We start from the raw sequence: 14,153 nt of genomic DNA, 5'->3' as shown, positions 1-14,153 counted from the left end.
GATCTCTATGGCCTGAGCCTGCTCCATATGAGGCAAGGGCTAGAGATGGGTGAGCACGTCGGTGATGCGCAAATCATGAAGATGGGAGCTCTACTGCATGCCCTTGGATGGCGGTATCCACCGACTCCGAATCCCACTGGGGCTGCACTCAAGGGGAAAGAGAAGATCATTGCACCACTCTGTGGCGTGGATGGCTTGGAATGGTGAAACACCACATAGTTGTCTGTGTGCCGGGTGGCTACCAACAAACAAAGTACAAGTTATATCAAAAGCCCAAGTTTGATTGTCTTTTCACACTAGGTGTCCAGGGGGGAAAACCTAGTGGGATAAAAGTGCCCCTGAAGTTAGCTCCTATTCACATGTGACACTACATATCTCCATATGCCTTCAAGTCGTCTCTAGCTTTTTGTACACTTGCACCAGAAATCCACAGTCCCTTCACCCTCCTTCCCAGTTCCCACAGCTGCATCCCTCTCTGTAAACAAAGCTTGCCCGTCATCTCCACTAGAAAGTGTTAAGGAAATTTTAGATTTGTGCAGCAACACTTTGATTAACAGAATTATGCAAGGGTGAAGGAGAGAAAAACCCAACCATCGAAGCTGAGCAACACTCCAAAATTTTATCAAGGCTACAACAAGGAGGGCGATTGTCAGGCATCTAGACCTTTCCTTGTTCCCCAAACCTTCAATCTATCCCCCTCCTCCGCCCCCTTCCTGCAGGTCCCTTTCTTCTCCCTGGGAACATGCCCCATTACATATCAAAAGAACACCACACGCTGGACAGTGCAACTAACCAAACACCCCCACAAAAACTTTAATCTAATCCTCGTGAGTCACACTTGACTTTGGCATCACATGCCAATTGGCGGGCAAGATCTTGACGGGCTGTTGTGACTCAAACTTGGTGGGAGACTTGGATCTGAGGGACCCAATGATGGTAATTATCAACTATTGGTAGAGGCTGCATTTCTCTCAGTCCTCTCAATAGGCACATTGGTGATGATAATTTCGCCTCTGGTTGTGAGCCTCCAGCAATAAAATCTCTATTCTAGCGTTTCCTTGTGTGGTGCAACTCTCTTTGCCTCCTCTGTGGTATATGCAGCTTTTTAAGGATCTCTTTGCTTTAACGGTAATTATTATTTCTTTCCTTCTCAACCCTTTTCTTGCATGCAGGACTTTTATTTGGATCTGAGTGATGAGGATAAAAGGATCAGCCCTCGCGATTATCTGGAATTGGCCTTGCAGCCCATTCCTGTAAATGGACAGCCCATTGCTGCAAAAAATGAGGTAGATTATTAATGGAGTATTCTCGTATGATTGAGTGCTTGATTGTTTTGTGCTGTGTAAATCTTATGCGAAAAAACACTTATTTCACCTGAATGTGTTGTTCTATATCTTGGGCTATGTCTAGATTCGGGATTCCATCCGTGCCCTTTTCCCGGATCGTGACTGCTTCACATTGGTGCGGCCACTCAATGATGAGCGTGATTTGCAGCGTCTAGACCAGATTCCAGTAAGCCTGCTCTACACCTGCATGGACATCTTAGCATGGAGCACCTTTTTTTTGGGAGCAATTGTCAGTGAATACCTTTTCTATTTGCTCTGCTGTTGAGAGCTTAACAATCTACGAAGTATCCGCGAGGAGTGGCCGCTATAGGACCAATCTTTGTGCTCAAGCATGAGCGGGTGCCCATGCTGGCATAGGTGTGATTATTGTGGCTAATGCCTACCAAGCAGGCTTTTAGAAAAGATAGTTGCTGATTTTCTCAGGGATTCCCACATTGTGTGTTGGTGTGTTTTTTTTTTTGGTTTTGTTTGTGACAGGTAGAGCGTTTGCGACCAGAATTTCGAGCTGGTCTGGATGCACTGACAAAGTTTATATTTGAGAGAACCAAACCAAAGCAGCTAGGATCAATTGTAATGACTGGTCCATTGCTAGCAGGCCTCACACAATCGTTTCTGGATGCTATCAATGCTGGTGCTGTACCAACTATAGCCACTTCATGGCAGGTATTTTTCAAGGGAAATTAAATTTTCTAATGAAAGCTGTGCATGCAGGCAAGTGGGCGCTCTTTTCCAACGACTTGCATTTTTTGAGTACTTGCTTGTTGATATGAGAAAGAGAGTACAATGGCTGAATGTTTACTTTTTACCTTATTGTGCTCTCAATGCCTTACCTTATTGTGTTTGGGATTGCATTGTTGCTGAGAGGTTGAAGCGGATGTTAAAGAATGCGGACATTTATAGGGAGAATTCCCTCCCAAGGACGCTAAGAAGTGTGATAAAACTAATTATGCATCCATATTGGGCTAAAAATGTGCTCAATCCTAAGCCCCTTGGTCAACCTTGTCTACACATGCTTCGGCTGTCCATTTCGGCTCCATGCTAATTTGCTACTGATCTTGTGCTCTCTCTGGTTCCTGGTTTGAGCATTCACATAGGCCATCTGCCTCCCGCTGGCTACAATCCCTTGTAGGCATGCAGCTACGTTCACCCCCTGTGCAAACCCTAACCTACACTGACAGTCAATGAGTCGACCAGCTCCCTTCTGTGAGAGCTCACTAAGGTGTATTAAATCCTAATTTCCATATTTTACCTTGTACATGTCCTTAGTTGTCTTGGCACATGCACGAGGATTGATGCATCTGGCAACCTTCACACACACACACACACACACACACACACACACACACACACACACGAGCGCGCGCGCGTACACTTATATGCACAAGTGAGCATCCATGGGGCCATGCATAAAATATGACAGTATGCACTCCACTTATAACAGCTTTTCTTGTAAAATCCTTTACGGGCCACTTTTATTTAGCTTTATGTCAGATTATTGTTGGTCAGTATAAACTAGAATATTTGCATTTATATGGGTTTGTGTTAGAGATTTTATGGCAATACACGGCGGGTAAAATTGTTGACTGTGTTTTCTTTACTCTGATAGAATGTAGAAGAAAGTGAATGTAGGCGTGCTTATGATGCAGCCATGGAGATATATACCCATGCAGTCAACAAGTCTATGGTGAAAGACCAGGTCAGATTCACTACTTTCTTTTCCTGGGCTGTATTCTGTAAATTTCCTTAGTAAAACAATCCTACTTGTCCTCTACTAAGGCCAATTAAGTCCCCCGTTTTTGTTATTTTGAATAACGTAGGAGGCAGTGCGGACAACCCATGAAGGTGCTGTGGAAGATGCTTTGAGTGTCTACAATAGTGAGGCTGTTGGAGCAGGTGCTGCAAGGCAAAAATATGAGAAACTGCTCCTTACAGCTTTCAAGAGAATTTTTGAGGTAGAATTTGGCTTCGATCTATTGTTGTACAATTTGCTACCTTTTCTTGCCAAGAGAGCTTAACTACTATCAAAGAGATTAATTTTCCTTTTATCTGTGTTTAATGCCTCTCAAATTTGATTTACCAGGAAAGTATGCACAAGGTAACCATGGAAGCAGAAATGAAGTGTGTCAAGGCGGTGGAGAAAATGGATGAAAAACTTTGGGCGGTTTGTCAGTCTTCAGACACAACACTTGGTCATGTGCTCGAGGTAGGAAATGAGAGACTTGGTGGTGTTATGTTATTAGCTTACAAGTAGATTCACACAGCATACTTAAAATGCCAAGACTGTGTAGATGCTATCATACTATCTGAGGCTTGAAGAGGCCATGGTATGTAGTCTAGATGAGCTGTAAACTGGATTTATCCATTAAATGATTGGGAAAATTTTCAGACAGTCAAGGGAAAGAAAACCCATGCTACGTTCTTTTAGGAAAAATATTGGTGCCACTTAACATAAATGTTGATGCTGGTGCTGATTATTATGATTGAATGGGGTGGGACAAAGATGTTCTGTGTCATAGGGCAACTCAAGGTCTCAAATGTAGGCCCTCAGCATGGGGGCTTAATTTTTGATTCAAGCTATATGCACCTGTCAGCAGAAATCCACCTTTTTAAGTCTTATGTAATAAAGCTCAATGGTCAGGCGGCTTCCAATTTCCAAATTGTGTTGGTACTGTTCTTTCTCTCCTTGCTTGCACTTTGTTTTCTTGCCTTACTGAATCAAACTACGAAGCCAGAGACAACATGGCTTTTAAGACCCTTTGATAAAGCAACTCATATGGCAATCTGAGGCTTTCTTAATAAATGTCATAGATTGCATGCTAGCTGAAGCGATAGACAAATCTGCATGGCAACCATGTGCGTAGCCTGCAATATGGCAGTGCGATGTTAACCTGAATAACTCCCTCAGCGAACAACAGTCTTACAAAGAGTGTAGGCTGTTCCTCTAGTTGGTGTATGATTTTCGTAGCGTGCAACCTATTCACTGTGGTCGTCTTAGGTAGTTAGTATGACCTTTTATGTGCCTCCCTAGAATGATCATGTGCATCTGGAAATGGAACTTAGTGTGGACAGAAGTGCCTGCCTGATTAGTTGAACTGCCATCTTCTTGCCTTTGCTTTGCAGCAATCTTCTTTCCTGTTACTGCTTGTATGGTTTCTTGCTGACGGGTAGCATGGCCGGGACTATGGAAACTTGCTCCTTGCTCTTTGCTCCTGCACAGTCTAGAATAGGAGCTTTTTATTACACATGCCTTCCTTTGACTTACCCTGGTATTGCACATGAATGGTCCTTGTATGGTCTAGAAGATGAGCTGGTGTTTGAACATCTGTCGGGGTTCTTTTGTCTCTCTATGCAGGTGCTTAACAGCCTTGTGGCTGAATATGATCAAACTACATATGGTCCTGCTAAGTGGAAGAAATTTGTGAAATTCCTACAGAACAGGTCTGCCATCCTCCAGTCTTTTGATCATCTAATATAGCTTGCATGCTGCTTGGTAGGAAGTTGTGTGAAGCATTGGAATCGCTAGGGATCAGTTTTTACAGTTACGTTTTTTCTCACCACCTTCAACAGGATGAGTTGCTGCTTTTGTTCTGTGGCAGTCTTGAAGGGCCTTTGTTGGGCATAACCAAGAGGTTGAATCACCAGAGTGCAGCAGAAACTACCGCTGTGCAGATGAAGTATCGGTCTCTTGAGGATAAACTGGCAAGTGCAGAGAAGCAGCTAGATGGTGCCAAAAGGGATGCACAAGAGTGGAAAAAAAGATACGAGTCCATTGTTGCTGACAGCAGATCTTCTGAAGGAGCAGCTTCTGCACGATACATGGCTCTTCAGAAGACACACAATGAGATGGAGGAGAAATGTATTGCAGTTTCCCACCAGCTAGAGGCCTTTAGGAAAGAGGCATCTGACTGGAGAAGTCGGTATGAAGTGGTTGTATCTGAGCACAATGCAAGAGAAGAGCAACTGAGTGTAGAGATTGGAGCTCTTCAGAGCCGTTGCAGTGCTGCAGAGGGAAGACTTGCTGCAGCACGGGAGCAGTTAGAGTCAGCCAAAGAAGAGGCAGGGGAATGGAAAAGAAAGCGTGATGCTGCCTTGGAGGAGTCCCAAACCACATCAGAGATGGCTACGGCCATGTGTGAACGCATAAGCAAGCAGGCACAGGCTCGACAGGATACTTTGAGGGAGGAATTCTTATCAAGCATTGCAACAAAGGTCTGAATTTGACATACGCCTATTTTACTGCAGAATTTAAAAGGTTGTTTAACAAAACATTCTTTGTCCAGGAAAGAGAATCCAAAGATGCACAAGCCAAATTAGAACAAGGTGAACGGCTCTTGGCTGGATTACAAACACGCCTTTATGTAAGTTTGTCGGTAATCAAGCTCTTTTTGTACTCCTCCAGGCTCTGATTCTATGTCAGTTTGTTCACCATGGATCCAGTTATTTGTAGTGGTCTATGTATATACAAGCTTTTCTTTTGTGTGCTCCACAAATAGCGCTTGGTTGTGTGTTGGTTTTTTTTGTGAGTCCAAGTCCGAGTCCGTGTCTGTGGTGGGTGTGGGTGTGTGTGTTTTCAACAGTTGTGTGAAGTGATTTCTGCTTTATTACTTTAATGTTTGTCATATACAAACTCTTCAGAAAAATGCTAGTCACTCGAGTTAAAGGCATATTACATAAAGGATTGCATCCTGCACAGTATGGTTTTGTACCATGAAGGCGTACAAATGACAACATTGCAAATGCATGTCTTGGCATTGAATATGCCAAATACACAAAACAGGATGTGATTATCATGCAGGTGGATGCTGCTAAAAGCCTTTGATATGGTACATTGGGACTACATTGCACAAGTGATAAATGGGTTTCGCACCAAAGATGCAAAATATTATTTATTGGTTGTATGGGCAAAATACATATTGCGAGGAGATCTCTTTACTTCCTGGAAACTAGGAAAATGAGTACGTTAGGGTTGCCCACGTAGTTCATTGTTATACGCAATTGCTACCCATCCTATGCCTGTATATATGGACAACCTGGTTGCAGATGGTAATCTCCATGGCCTGGCAATGCGTGGTGGCTCAGAGTTTCTCGCACAAGCATGAGACGAGTCTTCTTTTTTGCTAAAAATAGCCCCGGTGATGTTAAAGCACTTATGGATGCATTGTCTCTTTTTGGATTGGCTGCAAGATTACATGTTAACTTTGCAAAATCCAAATTGCTTCCATTGATTGCATACTCTTTGCATGAGATATTGTGGCCACGTCAAATCTTATCACGAGATCAAATTATTAGACATTTGGGATATCCCATAGGTTGGTTGGTTTCTCTTAAGAATGAGACATGTTGGGTTTTACAAAAATTGAATTGCAAATTGGATTATTAAGAGATTGGCATGAGATATTGTGGCCATGTCAAATCTTATTATGAGATCAGATTATTAGACATGTGGGATTATCCCATAAGTTGGTTGATTTCTCTCGAGAATGAGACATGCTGGGTTTAACAGAAATTGAATTGCAAATCGGCATGAGATATTGTGGCCACGTCAAATCTTATCACGAGATCAGATTATTAGACATCTAGGATATCCCATAGGTTGGTTGGTTTCTCTTAAGAATGAGACATGTTGGGTTTTACAGAAATTGAATTGCAAATCTTATCACGACATCAGATTATTAGACATCTGGAATATCCCATAGGTTGGTTGGTTTCTCTTAATAATGAGACATGTTGAGTTTTACAGAAATCGAATTGCAAATTGGATTACTGGAAGCTTTCCACATGGCCTTTGCATGTCACTTTGGATTTTTCAATCCATTCTTATGGCCTATGTTCAATTCTACTTGCCATTTTTAGTTTGGACCAAAAAAGATATTGACAGTTTCATGTCAAGAGCTTTGGGATGCTTCTAGAGAACCACAACTGATAAAAAGGCGCTCAAGCTATTGAAATATGAACTTGTTTGTATGCCTAAGATGCATGGTGGCTTGAATATTCTTAACTTACATTATCATGTCTTGGCTAGAAAAGCCACTATGATTGCTGATTTTTTGCAACAAAAGTAGCCATGGGCAATTATGCTAGCTAGATTATGTGCAAATATGAGAACATTGGCATTTGCCAACTGGATCCCTACTCACTAGGACTTTGTTCTTGGACTTTTTAATGGTAAACTACTTGGCTGTCCGTATTCCACCAGGCTTATTTAGGATTGGAAACAGATCCTATCACACTTGCATTGGTTTGGCAGGAATGTTGAATACTACAAACTCTTTGGCTTTGGAATGTATACATTGGAGCAGAGTCTTTGAGGAACCACTAGCATTATTAAAACCTCGAAAGGCTTATTTTCTATCCACCAAAGGTATTCGATATGTACAAGATGTTATAGATGCGAATGGATAGGTTCTCAGCTTTCCTCAAGTGAATCGTCAATGCATCATAGTCTAATATGGCAAGAGATTATGCGGATAATGCAGTCTATACAACCTATTCCGCTATTTAATGCACAAAATAGGCTGATGGATTGGAAATATTATAGACAAATGCCTGGTTGTAACCTTATTTCATTTGATCAGGTGACTGCAACTAGAGCATATAAGTTGATTATTCCTCCCCCTTGGATTGCTGAGCATGCTAACCAGCTCTGGTGGATATCTAAACCATTGCTTTGGTGGAAAACATGCCTTAATAACATTTGGAAAAATAAACTCCCTTTGAAATAGAGTGTCTTCTTGTGGAGATACTTGGTTGGGGTGCTTCCTGTTGGTATACTACTAACCAAGAGACACATCGCCTCATTACACTGTTACAGGCACTATCATGCACGAGAAAACGGCGTCTCATGTGCTTTGGCACTGTTTGTCTTCTCGTGTTCTTCTTGATAGGCTTTCTAGATATTTGAAGGCTCGTTTTCCTCGGCATCATTTCTCCAACCAATTATGGCTTTTTGGTGGAAACCCCAATGGATTATCCAACTACTCATAGTTTCTTGTGTGGACAAGATTTTGGGCACTACGGACTGTCTCAAGTAGGCATAGGTATCAACTGACAGGTCGGTAAAGACTCTGATTCCTATCATGCCAGACTCCCTTTGTGTGAATCTCTCTAGGAATTTGACTCTTACTCCTTGGGGGGATCACTACTAGGCATTAGATGTATTTTTCCAAAGGTTTTTAGCTTGTCCTTTCTTATGGGCAGCTATACTTGTACCATACCTTGAGTGATTAATTAGAGTCTAGACAGTGGTTTCACAAAAAAAAAAAAGAGTGTCTTTGTGTTTTCTATTACATTGTAAAATTGAATATTGGAAATCATCTACGTGGCCTCTACATGTGTGATTGCGGATAGTGCAATAAATAATAATGGCATATGTGTAGTTTTATCTTCTGCTACTACCTTGTTCACACAAACAAATTGATAATTTCATGTCTAAAGCAATGGAATGCCTATGGAAAACCAAAGCGGATAGTAAAGGGCTATGTTTGTTAAGGCAAGAGCTCATATGTTTACCCAAAATGCATGACAGACTCAATGCTCTTAATATTCATTATCATATACTGGCAAGGATGGAGATGTTTGGTTGGGGTATTCCCAGTGGGAACTCTTTTTTTCTTATTGCCACTGCATCTTGTAGGTGGTGCTCCCATCCTAGAGAGACAATGCCTCACCTTCTTTGGTATTGCTTTCATTCTCGGGGTTTTCTTGATGATTTGTCTGGACACCATTGGGCTCGTTTTCCTGAGAGGTGTTTTGGGCGGATGTTTTCGCTTTTTGGTTGCCTTTCTCCTCAAGTACCGGATTATATAGACTTCCTTGATTGGACTAGATTCTGGGCATTGTAGACCATTGACCATGTTCGGAATCAGTTGCTCTTCCTTGGAGATTCTGTTCAGCTCTTTGCTTACTTCCGGAGAGCCCTATTACAATCCCTCCGAGATTCTCATGAAATCGGAGGGCTTTCCTTCCAACAACTAGAAGTTTTTTCCCACTGTTTTTGAACTAGGTAGTAGCTGCCCCACTCTAGGACAGCTATGAATGTACATTGTTTTTTCTAATGAAATACTGTTTTCACTAAAAAAAAAGGTGTGTGTGTTTTCATTGCCTATACGGCCGCTTCATGTTAGGCTTCACATTGTACAATCTATTCTTATAACATACATCCTGTTTTTCTCGCGTATGGTCAAAAAAGCAAATTTCTTTGTTCATGTCACAGACAAAGGAAGTATTATGGAGATAAAAAAAGCACAAAAAAGCAGAGGCAGTTCAGGTATTAGAAGGTTCGCTCACCTAAAATGCATGGTGGACTGAATGTCCTTAATATTCATTGTCATGTGTTGGCAAGAAAAGCAACATTGTTACATGCTTTCGTGCCTAAGGAACAACCTTGGATGCTCATGGTAGCAGAAATGTGTAAAAAATTTAGAGCATCTTCCTTTGGTAAATGGCAGCTAAAAAAATGGGACACAGTCTTTGGGCATGTGCAAGGCAAGGTTCCATATTGCCCATACACAAGAAAATTGATTGCTGAGTGTTGCAATACTTACATTGGTCTGTGAGATCTCCACAAATAGGAATTCTCTGAGGCAAGGAAATGTCATTTTGCTCAAATTACAGCATCAAATATTTACAAATTGATTATCCCTCGCCCATGGTTTTTAGAGCATGCAAATGGGATATGGTAATTGGACAAAACATAAAAATGGTGGAAGCAAAATTTGCAAGCGATATGGAATAGTAAACTCCCTCTTAAACAGAGACTATTTCTATGGAAATGTATTGCAGAGTACTCCCTGTTAGCACATATTTGGCAAAAAGAAAAATTGCTAGTGCTAAATGAATTGTGCTCGTGCTTGAATGAGACTCTTCCACACTTCTTATCGAATTGCGTAGATTCCAAGGAGTTTACATCGCCTATTAGTATGTTTAACTGCCAGATTTCTGGCTCGGGCGTATGCTTTTCTAGAAACTTCTGGATCTTTGGTAGATTGGCAAGGAAATTGATAGACAAAGCTCCTTTCTTTGCATGGACAAGATTTTAGGCACTTTGGACAATCTGGATTGGTTGCAATTGGCTGGTTTTCTAGTCGCCTCAGATTGACAATCATTGCATCAATCTTTATACGACTCTGTTCAGCTACAACAGCTAGACCAGTTGCATCTGGGCTTGTGTTTTCACTACTTTTAGTTGTACATTGTATAAGAAGTGCCCTCACCTTGGGGACTCTTCTCTTTATACAGTAAAGAAATAGAAAGTGCGGTTTTACAAAAAAAAGTGTGTTTTCATAGCCTTACATAGCCATAGACGGAGACCTGCACCTGCATGCATACATACATCCATACATGATGCCTGCTGCCCCCCCCCCCCCCCCCCCCTCCCCCCCCACACACACACAACACAACACACTTTTCCTCATCATATGAGATAGTGTTGACATAACACGTGCATATTTCGCTGATCAACAGCTCTCAGAGAGGGTTTTACCAGATCAATGGTCATAACTTACACGGAATGGAATTGCTTTTCAATGTCTTAATTTTAATATACTTTTTGTGCTTCCACTGCATGCAAGTTTCATTAAAACCTTTTCATGCATTTCAGGACCAAGAGGTGAAGTTGAACGTGCAGGAAGATGAACTTGCTACACTGAGGTCAGAGTTAAAACATTCAAAGGCTCTTATTGATGCAGCAAAAGCCATTGCTCTGTCATCCGAGAAGGAGCTTGACATACTCAAGCAAGAAAAGGGTCATCTTGAAGAGAGGCTTGGCACTGAGTTGAAGAGGCTAGAGGAAGCGGAAGCGAAACACAGGCTAGCTGAGAGAGATACCAGACTAGCTGTTGAGCGAGCGGAGAAGGCATGGGATGAGGCTTCAGTGGCAAGAAAGGAGAAATTAGAGGCAGATCGGCTTGCTGTGGAAAGACTTGCTGCACAAGAGAGTGCTGAAAGGAGATGTGAAGCCCTTGCCAGAGAGAGGGAGGACTTGTCCAAAGAGGTGGAGATGTTACAAATGCTAGAGCAAGACACTGTATCGAGAGTCAAATCTCTCAACAAACAGCTGGAGGAGAGAGATAAGGAGATGGAGGAGCTTTTGGATTCTGCACATAAGCAAAGGGCCAACACTATACAGGTACTCGAGGTCTTGTTAGCTTCTGAGAGACAGGCATGTGCAGAGGCCAACGCTCGAGCAGAGGCTTTGTCCCTACAGCTGCAGGCAACACAAGGAAAACTTGATTCTTTGCAGCAGGAGTTTTCGACAACTCGCCTCAATGAGAGTGTCTTGGATAGCAAACTGAGAATGCGCCATGGAGGGCAACCAGGTGGTAAGACACCTTCTCCGGGGAAGAGACTAAGGGGAGATGATAACGGGCTTGAAGAGGTAGTGCAGGATATTGAAGTCTATGCCAACAACCCTAGCTCAGGGAAGAAGCCTCACAACTTGCCTGTTGAGAATGGGAATAGCCCCACCCATAGTCAATGTGATACCCCTGCCCCTGGCAAGCCTGATGAGGACTTAACTCCAACAAGTGACTTGAAGGACTCTGATGATTATATGAAGTTTACTGTTCTTAGGCTCAAGCAGGAATTAACTACAGCAGGCTTTGGAGAAGAGCTGCTGCAGTTTCGGAATCCCACAAAGAAAGAAGCTCTCAACCTCTACGAGAGGTTTGTGCTCCAAAAAAAGGTCCAATCACCTTAGCCTATTTTAATGAATATAGGATTTGTGATCACAGTTCATGCTTTTGTGTTAAATTATGTGTAAATGTGGATGTATCTATGACACAAAGGTGAGAGGATTTTGTCCAAGGCTGTATCTCAAGGTGGGTAAGTTTACCAGTGTTGTATAAGCACTAGCAATATGCTGCCTCATTGATCCTTGTAATGTGAAATTATATGTAAATTACCTGAACGTGTTTCACGTATTTCTCTAGCAGTTTATGTTGTGAGCAAGAATAGATCAGATTTTGAGAGACAACGAGACAATTTTACTATCACATAGTGCTTAAGTTGATTTGACTAGGGAAATATTTGAGTTTTAAGTCATGGAAACACTCCATAGCCGCACTATGAAGGCTAAATGCAATTTTTAGTAGCGTCAATATGGTATGAGGACATGGGACTAAGGCTTTTAACTTGTTTTTTGTTGCATTATTTCATGCATCATCCTATTCAGTCATTGGTTAAGAACTTTACTTATAATAGAATTTCTTCTCTTTTTTTTGGCCTTGCAGAAGATAATATGTGGTAGGTTTAATTCTCTCTCTCTCTCTTTGCCTCTCTTTCCAACTCTCTCTATATGTCTCTTAACTCTCTCTTTGTCTCTTTATCTCTGTACCTCTCTGCTCTCTCTCTCTCGACCTCTTTCTCTACCTTTACCTAACTCTCTCTATATATCTCTTTCTAACTCTTTGTCTCTCTAATTCTTTCTTCCTTTTTCCTCTTTTTAATGCACTCTAAATCTCTCTCTAACTCACACTCTAACTTTCTTACTCTAACTCACCCTCTCTCTAACTCTCTAATTTTCTCTTTGCTAACCACTATGTTGGTACACATGATAAATCCCTCTCTAACTCACGCTCTAACTTTCTTACTTTTAACTCACCCTCTCTCTCTAACTCTCTAATTTTCTCTTTGCTAACCAGTATGTTGGTTAGTAGGGTTCTGTCTGCCCAACCTACCGTAAGGCACTTTCCCATCTTACATGTGTGAACAGGTACTCATCTTTTGTAAGGCGGTGCTAGAAGGCATATAAATTGGCCTTACCTTGTGCTTAACGTCAAATATGAAAAGTCTACGGACGGACATGCGTGTACATAGTTGCTTAAGACTAGTTATAGAGGTCATATCATTTTGAGGTTTGATAGGTCTAGTGTGAAAACTAGTCATTTGTGTATGTGTGATTTTTGAATCATTTCCTTGTAGTAGTTTTCTTGTAAGCTTTGTTTGTTTTCTCTTCTTGTTTACTTGCATGCTATTGATTGTTACATGCTTGATGGATGCTTGTTTGAATAGGTGTGATTGTAGGCCTCCCTCTTCCATTGGCTTCTTCTTTTCTTGCCTTTTGTGAGAGAGAGCTCTTTCTTCTTCCCTACACTAAGTCTCTCTCTCTCTCTCTCTCTCTCTCTCTCTCTCTCTCTCCGTCAAATATGAAAGTCTACGGACTTCCGTGTACATAGTTGCTTAAGACTAGATATAGAGGTCGTACCATTTTGAACATTGATAGGTCTAGTGTGGAAACTAGTCATTTGTGTATGTGTGATTTCTGAATCATTCCCTTCTGGTATTCTTGTGAGCTTTGTTTGTTTTCTCTTCTTGTTTACTTGCATGCTATTGATTCTTACATGCTTGATGGATGATTGTTTGAATAGGTGTGATTGTAGGCCTCCCTCTTCCATTAGCTTCATCTTAGCTCGTCTTTTGTGAGAGAGAACTGTCTCTTCTTCCCTTTTAACACTAACTCTCTCTCTCACACGTCTCTCTCTCTCTCTCTCTCTCTCTCTCTCTCTCACTCACACACACACACACACACACACATTCTCTTTTTTCTCTCTCCTTTTCATGTGCGTTGCTCTGTTTTTTCCTTGCTGCTGTGCGTTCTCCTGTCGTTTGTTGTGCGTTGCTTTGTTATGTGCTGTGCGCAGATTGTTCACCTCCTTGTACCCACCCGTCCTTACTAGGGCCTCCAAGGCAGTAACTAGGCAAAATAGACACAATGAATCTACAAAAGTTGGAGGCATACATCAAGACAACGGAGGACAACACCAAGAAGTCGTTGGGTGAATAGAAAATGGTGTTGGACAGGGTCCTGAA

General features: G+C 41.8%; 1 protein-coding gene across 1 annotated transcript in view; it reads left to right on the top strand.

Moving 5' to 3' along the window:
• LOC147626510 (uncharacterized) overlaps nt 1-12,369 on the top strand; it is a 71,566-nt gene extending 59,197 nt beyond the window's left edge. Inside the window, exons 5-14 of the mRNA XM_086816590.1 lie at nt 1,173-1,286; nt 1,411-1,512; nt 1,824-2,009; nt 2,953-3,042; nt 3,164-3,298; nt 3,427-3,549; nt 4,699-4,784; nt 4,943-5,555; nt 5,627-5,704; nt 10,945-12,369. Of these exons, the coding sequence (XP_086672716.1) occupies nt 1,173-1,286; nt 1,411-1,512; nt 1,824-2,009; nt 2,953-3,042; nt 3,164-3,298; nt 3,427-3,549; nt 4,699-4,784; nt 4,943-5,555; nt 5,627-5,704; nt 10,945-12,042 (2,625 nt within the window). The 3' untranslated portion in view covers nt 12,043-12,369. The remainder of the gene's footprint in view (nt 1-1,172; nt 1,287-1,410; nt 1,513-1,823; nt 2,010-2,952; nt 3,043-3,163; nt 3,299-3,426; nt 3,550-4,698; nt 4,785-4,942; nt 5,556-5,626; nt 5,705-10,944) is intronic.
• Nucleotides 12,370-14,153: the final 1,784 nt, after the last annotated feature.

The sequence above is a fragment of the Cibotium barometz genome, chromosome 22, assembly GCF_041138505.1.
Source record: "Cibotium barometz isolate CiBa-2024 chromosome 22, ASM4113850v1, whole genome shotgun sequence".
Taxonomy (NCBI): domain Eukaryota; kingdom Viridiplantae; phylum Streptophyta; class Polypodiopsida; order Cyatheales; family Cibotiaceae; genus Cibotium; species Cibotium barometz.
The sequence above is the reverse complement of the archived record's forward strand: the minus strand, read 5'-3'. Positions and strand labels throughout refer to the sequence as shown.